The sequence below is a fragment of the Temnothorax curvispinosus genome, unplaced genomic scaffold (genome assembly GCF_003070985.1).
Source record: "Temnothorax curvispinosus isolate PA1 unplaced genomic scaffold, ASM307098v1 QBEX01000304.1, whole genome shotgun sequence".
NCBI classification, from domain to species: domain Eukaryota; kingdom Metazoa; phylum Arthropoda; class Insecta; order Hymenoptera; family Formicidae; genus Temnothorax; species Temnothorax curvispinosus.
In genome coordinates, this window is record NW_020210084.1 from 1 (window position 1) to 8,456 (window position 8,456).

The 8,456-nt window shown below is 32.7% G+C and overlaps 2 protein-coding genes across 3 annotated transcripts in view; both read right to left on the bottom strand.

Annotated features, from left to right (window-relative positions):
- Positions 1 to 1,013: 1,013 nt before the first annotated feature.
- LOC112452407 lies at positions 1,014 to 4,285 on the bottom strand. Its single transcript, XM_025012605.1, has 4 exons — positions 4,168 to 4,285; positions 2,486 to 2,929; positions 1,995 to 2,154; positions 1,014 to 1,805 (listed from the first exon to the last, which is right to left on the bottom strand). Exons 1-4 carry the CDS (start codon positions 4,186 to 4,188, stop codon positions 1,429 to 1,431), a joined length of 1,002 nt encoding a protein of 333 aa, XP_024868373.1. The 5' UTR covers positions 4,189 to 4,285; the 3' UTR covers positions 1,014 to 1,428.
- A 2,080-nt stretch (positions 4,286 to 6,365) lies between these two features.
- Positions 6,366 to 8,456, bottom strand: part of LOC112452454 (gamma-tubulin complex component 2-like) — a 7,202-nt gene continuing 5,111 nt past the window's right edge. For both annotated transcript variants that reach the window (XM_025012685.1, XM_025012678.1), the window contains 2 exons: positions 8,028 to 8,188; positions 6,366 to 7,925 (listed from right to left, as the gene is read on the bottom strand). In XM_025012685.1, the coding sequence (XP_024868453.1) occupies positions 7,841 to 7,925; positions 8,028 to 8,188 (246 nt within the window). In that variant the 3' untranslated portion in view covers positions 6,366 to 7,840. The remainder of the gene's footprint in view (positions 7,926 to 8,027; positions 8,189 to 8,456) is intronic.

The window sequence follows — 8,456 nt, forward strand, 5'->3', positions numbered from 1 at the left end:
AACTTTTATTTTATTTTTCTGTAACTCTTTTGTGATTTCAGACAATTTCTAAGTCATATAAAACAGATTTAAAATCAAAATAATGCGTAAAACTTGGCGTGCCCGGGTGTTATTTTAATATGTACATTTCTACAAGTATATTTTCACTTTTTTTATATTTTGATAATAATTTTTTCGACCATAAAATAAAATTTTTTGCTGTTTTTGTGATATTTATTTGACAGTTGTTAGAAACAAATAAAATAATAAAATGCATATAACTCGGTTTTTAATTGTTGATTGCAATTTATTAGTATGCTAAGTAGAGAGAGAAATTACGATATACTTTCTCTCTAACTAAAGATATATTTTAATTATTTTTCTAAACTAATGTAAAATATCCCTGACAATTGACTTTATACAGAAATCATTGATTTCTCTGAGACTAATATCGTTGATAGAAATTGATGCGCGAGCAAAAATCTCGCCATAATTAACTTATTAGCAGATGTATTATGTGCACATGATCGGAACAAGTAACTTCTAAGGAGCAGGGAACTTCAATCTCTGTATTTCTGTTTTGAGTAACGAAGAAAGTTTATAAACAAATACCTACCGGCGCCAATAAGTCAAAGACTGCTTCAATCCGGCGTCATCTTTTATATCGCTCGACCCGTTTGTACGTAAATGTCCTCCTTATTCAAGAATGAAATGATCGCGATGCGCATCACAAATATAACAATTTCTCGCTCTAGCTATCACAAAGTCTAATAAAAAAGTAAAATTTACATTGCAATTATTAACATAAAAAAGCAATTATTTTTATCAACATAAAAAACCTGTCTTTTTTACCGTTTAATTTTTTTAATTTCTTGGTTTTTTATTATAATTTAACTTACTTTAGGCAACAGTCGGGAGTCTATTTTTTTTTAAACTAACTTTTTTTATGACGTGATAAGATTTACAACGTGTTAAAAATGTAACGAAAAGAACATGATGTTCTCATTAAAATATATTTATTTAAAAGCGTGGTACATATACATAGATTTATAATATACCAAAATGAAACATTTTATTCCTTATGTAGCAAATCATATATAAAAGTTCGACTACCGAGGGGACGAAGTTTAAGAAGGAATGTACCTTTATAAAAAATTATGCGTGCATGGTATAATAGTAATTAAGTGTGATAAATAAAACATGAAAATCATTACGATCAACCAACTCGTTGCTTCAAGATAACGTGGCAGAAATTGATAAAAGAGTCATATCTGTAACACTTACTACTCGGAAACTTTAGCAAACGTTTCATAAGGTAGTGTATAGTCGTTGTAATCGTTGAATCTTTCGTCTTTGACACTCATTCCAGTATAAACGTTCTTTCGGGTCGGGTAAAGATTATCTCCAATGGTCATCGGAAAAGTGCTCTCGGGATCATCTTTTGTCCAATTAATAAGGGGTATAGACTATTATATCGGGCCTAATTAATATTAATTGCAATTTTTTCAGCAGCGCTTCAAAAAACGTTTCTTTCTCAGTGTCTGCTGCACTGTCTCGGTATTTACTACTATAATCGTTATCGTTCGATTTCTGCGAACTCGAAGATTGCGCGAATCTCATCAAAGGTTTATTGTAATCGTCGCAACATGCCTTGCCTTGCGCGACGTTTGGAGGTTCCGAATGACGATTTGTATAATACTGGTCAATCATACTTTGCCATTTGTTGGGAATGTTGTATGTATGTTCAGGGTGCGTATCTTCTGTATAAAAACCGAATGGATTTGTTATGTAGTCATTCCTGATCTGACGGTTCTCCACACGCTTATCTGTAATTGAACAGTTTACATTCAAGCAAATTCGTATACTATACTAATATCGATACATTGATTTTTTTACGTTTGCGTCTCATTGAAACTCGTATAAGAAAAATGTTACACGACTCTCAAGATAAGCGGCATGCATTAGGTTATTATTTGAAGATGTCAAATTTTAATCTTGTTCTATGAAATATTTACCAGTAGTATCAGTAGGCTCATGTTCTGGAAGTAACGAGTCGATGGTTGCAGGATGCTTGGCGTCAGTTGAGGGCGACTTCGCGGCCACATCATTGTCATGTGCAACGACCTCAGATTCAGTGCTTGCAGGATCCGATCTTTTCCTTCGGTTGTGCACCATCTGGAGAAATATCATTCTTATGAAATATTAAGTAACTTAGATGATCAATTCGTGTACAAAAATACGACAAATATTTAGCGTTTGTGTTATATAATTAACTTCAAGAAAAACTGTTTGTCAATAATACAGTGTACATATTTGTCGCATAAAACAAATTGCTAGGTGTTACATATAAGTGTTTTGAATTAAATATTACATTTAAAAATATCAAATTAAATAAAATTTGAACTTTTAATGAAATGATAGTAATATAAATAAAATATTGTGAATGTTAAGTTAATGAAACATAAATCATTTCATCAGATCAAGTAATAAAATAATGAGCATTTACCAAGGGTTGAAGAGAGCGGCCTCCGTTCAGGCCGCGTCGGAAAATAATTTTTTCATAATCTTCCACTGTTTCACGCCTAGCCTCTTTTGGATCTTCATTTTCTATTATTTTTGAGGCATTTTTTAACAAGTCTAGATACAAGAGGCCAGGCTGGGGGTATATTGGCCAGGGAATGAAAATGGTGTTTGGAGGAAAATTAATTGGCTCACTTGAACGAGCATTGACTTGGTTCGATTCATAGGGATACACCGTTTGAACTCCCGGACGATATCGCGTCGGTAATTGTTCCGCGCGATGTTGTTCAATCGGAGACTGTGTCCAGTACTGCGGAGCAGACTGATCTTGCAAATAGCGTGAATTGCTATTGTATTGATGTTCATACCCGGGTTGATAGAGGACGCCGGCAAGTACGATACTTGCCAGCGAGATGGTCACTGCTAAGAACTGAAATAATTATAAGGAAACTTTAAGCAGATTGTTCTCGAACAGATGTTCGATATGGCAGAAATTTGTTCCCTAAATTATTTATTTAACATACAATGGGAATAAAGGCCAACAATCGAGCATATATAACAGTATGTCAAATCAATAGTTCATTTAATAATATTTACAAATGACGAGACGTTTCGAACACACAGTGTCTTCTTCAGCCGATAAATTCGAATAATTACATGGAGTCGCGCAATAAGCAAAGTATCAAATAATAAAAAAAATAATAAATAAAGAGGTAAAACAATCGAAGACGGGCAAGGATTTTTCTCGATAGTGAATGACAAAGCCATCCGGAGCCATCTTACATGAGAGCATTACAATGTAAAATTGTGTATAAATAAATATCTGTGTATAATAAATATGTCGACTATTACAATGTAAAATTGTGTATAAATAAATATCTTTGGAGTCTATTGTGAAATGTGAAATTGTATATGAATATCTGTAGTCAATTCGCAAGTCTGCAGTCAAAGGTAAATCCATGATTTATTCTTCGTTGGATGGCGAAAACGAACCAAGTCAGTTGTTAAAAGCGTTAGATCTTAGGTCAATCAGCGGTGTGGTCAAGTTTATAATACGTTCTGAAATTCGATGTCTCAATAGCGGGAGGAAGCTTGTGCGGTTGTTTAAAATAATCACCGTAAGGACTTACAATTACAAAATTAAGTCGTGGTCCGATGTTTCGCGCTCTCACGGTCGATGTTAGCTCCTTTGTGTCTCAAATACTAATGACAAAGCATTCCCATTTGGTTAACAGCGAAAGTGATTCTTCGAAATGATAATACATCGAAACAATAAATAGCTAGATGTCGATGAGTTTGCTGAGAATACTGTTATATGACTCATCCAGATACTCTGTGTCCTTATTCAAATTAATGACCTTTATTCCCATTGTATTTTGACATATACGAGCGATTACTTTATTTATTCGTTATTTATTTAACAATTTAAAATTATTGAAAGAAAGATTATATATTTATGGATTTACTATGGAATATTATTTTGATAATGTAAAAATCGATTTAGAGGAAAAATACAAAAGAGAAATAAATATTTTATTGTATTAATTTCTACAAATATTCTGCCTAACGCTGATGATATATGGTTTAATTATTGAAAAGAAGTTCTAATTCCAGAAGTTTAAAAACTCATAAAAATTTTAACTAAATGTAAAATATGAGTTCACTTACTAATCCTCGATGCGAAAACATCGTGTGGCTCTTACAGTTTCACTACTTAATTGAGACTAACGCGATTCCTCAGTGCTACTGATATAAATAACCCAAAGAATCGCTGACGTTAGGTTGAAATTTTCGTATTCCATAATTTCATCAGTTTGCACATTGTGAAACCGTCCCGGGGCAAAAAGCACAGACGTCATTAAAATTTTACGAAAGTATGTTCATATATGTGTATTTTGAAAATATGGTTGATGCAAATTGCTACATTTGCTATTTGGCAAAAAAAAGCGCGTGCTCGCGTTATGTCGTAAGTAGTACACCGCGCATTTGCCTAACAGCCAGCTCGCAAAAGAATTGTAAAACGATCATCATGAACGCAATTCGATTCGCGCGCGGACTTCCGTTTGTTGTAAAACGCACGATTACGAAACTCAATAATGATATGCATGTATGGAATGTACGAAATAGGACTTCCTCGAAAGTTTGTTGCACTACGGGGCCAGCGCACCCGCAGACGTCCCTTGATTATCGCATAAGTGGGTGGCTGGATGCCGAGACGTTGATCTAGAGTCTAGATCCTAGACTCTCTCGCTGCAGGCCGCTCTGAATATAATTATCGCTAAGCAATCTTTCGTCTGCGTTTCATCGTTATCCCGCATTATATTATAGCACGCGAAACTTGAAACCAGGAGGTAAATTCTTGAAGCGATTTCATAATTCCCAGATATTACATAGTAATATCTACTAGCGATACGTTAATATCGTGTTAAATTGCTAGTAATATTCGCGGTAACTTCAATATTTCTCAGAATAAAATGTCACTTTTGTAATACGTATTGCTTAGCTTGTGCAAAGTTTTTTTTTTAAAAGAGCAATTATTAATTTATTGCTCGACTAATTAGCCCATATGTACAAAAGTATGCACTATATACGTTTCGGCTCAAGGTTCGAGCCCTTTTCAAGTGCGGTCTAAAACGGGATTCAGCAGAATATAATGCAATGTATACGTATAAAAAATAAATAAAAATAAAACATAAAATAATCCAATTAAAAACGTTAAATTATGAGCAATACCTATATCATTGAAATGACTCGTCATCACCTAATTAATAAACATTCCTGTTGCGTTTACGAGCATGTAAGCATTCGCATACGAGTAACATGTCGCAACGGAGAATCTGGCACACGCTAATTTTTAAAATTACAAAACACGTAAGTAAGTCTTTCTCGATCTTCGCTTTCTCTCCTCACATATTGTTGCTACACGTAAAATTGTCCACAGCTGTCATTTATATGGCCATGCTGGAACATGCTCGTAAACGCAGGAATGTTTATTAATTAGGTGATGACGAGTCATTTCGATGATATAGATATTGCTCATAATTTAACGTTTTTGGATTATTCTATGTTTTATTTTTATTTATTTTTTATACATTGCATTATATTCTGCTGTATCCCGTTTTATACCGCACTTGAAAAGGGCTCGAACCTTGAGCCGAAACGTAGTGCATACTTTTGTACATATGGGCCAGTTAATCGAGTAATAAATTAATAATTGCTGTTTAATCACTGGCGGATGAAGTTATTATTTTTTTTAAAGATAGGAAGTTAAAAATCAAAAATTTTAGTTTGATAGTCCAACGAATTTGATATATTAATTTTATTATTTGTATTTTTTATAATAATCTTCAAAATAACTAATATAATTTATTATTTAATATCCTATTTTCAGTAATGTTTCTTCTCAAAATAACTGACCTAGCATCAATGTTACAGATTTAATGTTTTGCTTTCAGATACTAAAATGGATCTTGAAGAAAAGTCGGTGTGAGATCATTTATTGAAGTCTACGACTTATCCCTGATGGAATTGGATTTATCGAGCAAAGAAATTACAATACACTTATTACACAATGGAAGAACGGAAATATATGATGTGGAATGTCAGATATAATATGCGAGAATATTCGAATCGTTAGCGCTCCATTTTCCAAGGTTGAAGTCGCCGGCTTTGAAGACTTCGTTCAATTGTCGAATTTGTTTTTAACTTTAAAGCGAATTGTCGTAACGTTGAAACAGTGCAAAGCGAGGTATGGAGCGCACGCGAGATATATATCATAAATTGTAGTGTCTGAAAGCGGATCAAAAGCGTGAAAGAGACACCGAACCGCGTACACATAAGAGACGGGCTTAAAGTTAATAAAGAGATTTTTAACGGACAAGTCTTAAATTTATTTAGATACAAGTATAATATATTTACAGCTATTTACGCATAACTATAGTTATTCCTATAGAAATCGCGAATTAAAGTCGCGGCGAGAGAAGCAATAAGTCTATGCGGTCCACATTTGCTCGTAAATAAGCTATCCACCGAATACCATCTCAATTCCAAGATGGCTCTAATGAATTTATTCCCGGTTATAATTTCGGCTTTATACTTGCTACGGAAATGACAGCGAAGTTTTAAGACAATCTTGAACATACCGCCTGCCTCATCAAAACCGCATTAATTCGCAGTGTCGTTGACACGCGCGATTTACGTCACGAGCGACTTACCATGGCTGAGATCCGATTCACGCTCACACAGTTGTAAGCATCATTCTGTCTTCGTTGCACATCGAATATCAAACGATGATAGAGCTTACAACACTGTGAGCGTGAATCGGACCCATATATATGTGCCACAACAAAACATTGCGTGCACGGATTTAAATGTCTCGTATTTAAATGTAGGTACATACATACGTGTCAACGTCAAGCAGTACGATAGCGTAAATGACAAATACAACTAGCTCGTAGCGAGTCTGTAAATCTGTAAATCACGATAAATATTAGGCCATCTTGAGAATTGATCCTAATATAATGAAGCAAGCTGAACAGATTAATTTGGATAAGAATCAAGTATTGGATAATGAGAAGATAATGATGGAGTTGACCAAGCTGCGGGAGCAATTGGCGGCGATGTGAGTTGCTTTGAATACGATTTTAAAAAACTCACAATTGATAATATAAAATGCAATATAAAAAATACAATGGAATTCGTGAGAGAAAGTTGATACGTGTGTATTTGAAAAGTTAATATATATTAACAAACATTAACATGTATACATGAGATGTTTAAATTCATTCTTTACATATTCTATTGTTTAACAGACTTATAAAATGTCTTACCCTTTTTAGATAGATTACTGCATAGAACTACACAAAACTTAATTTTATAAATTATAATATCAAACAATACTGCCAAGTATATGTTAATTTTATTATAAGCGGTTTAACTTTGTTAGCTACGTGTAAATTATATCATTAAATTCAATACAATCCTAATCGAAGTAAATTTATCTAAATATTACACGATATACAAATGTCTGGATGTATCGTTGCACGATTTATATAATATATAACGAATGTTTTCACAATACATTTTTTGAAATTATTATTTTATAATTTGTATATATAATTTTTGTGTAACTCTAAGTAAATCTTTAATGATTGTGTGAGGTCTATCTATAATATAACTTTTTCAGATCTATTTATAATGAGATTTTTTTGTATATAATTTATACGAATAAAAGATAGATTGTAGTAAATTTTGTTGAAATTTATATCATTTCCATCTTTCATGCGTGCATGCGTACAACGTCTGCATGTGCATTTACGCATAAATGAGAAATAATATATTACTAGCCAGATATATCTTGCTGCGTGACGGTCTTTTCTTTCCCTCGACGTATTAGTATGTCGGTGTAAAACATGTTGAAGTCAAGTCTAATTCAAACATAAATAATTTAAAAATGAATTAGTAGTAATTTTATAACAATTGTGTGAGAAAAAAAGGATGCATAAAAATTATATAAATAGAATTCTTACCGACATAATACATTAAGTAATTTCTCATTGTTATTATCACAACCCAAATCACAAATTCGATCTAGAAGTCGTGTCAATACTTTAGTAAATCTTTCATCTAACGATACGATTGTTTCTTCGAAACTTCCTGTTCCATCTTTCGCTGTAGAACTGTTCTCAATCTATGAAAAAATACAGTCAATTAATATATTATAAGCGTGTACATGTATGTTACATAAATTAAAGTTAAAAAGCATTTTTTTTTAAGTAACAGAAATGTGATACATAACGAAGTCTTATTTAAATGATGATATATAATAATGCAGCGATAAACTATTATCACCATGCCTTGTATGATCTTCTCTTTTTGAAACTAAATATAAATAATGATATATATTATTATAATTGTAGAGGATAATTTACACTTATAATAACACTTAAATATTTTTT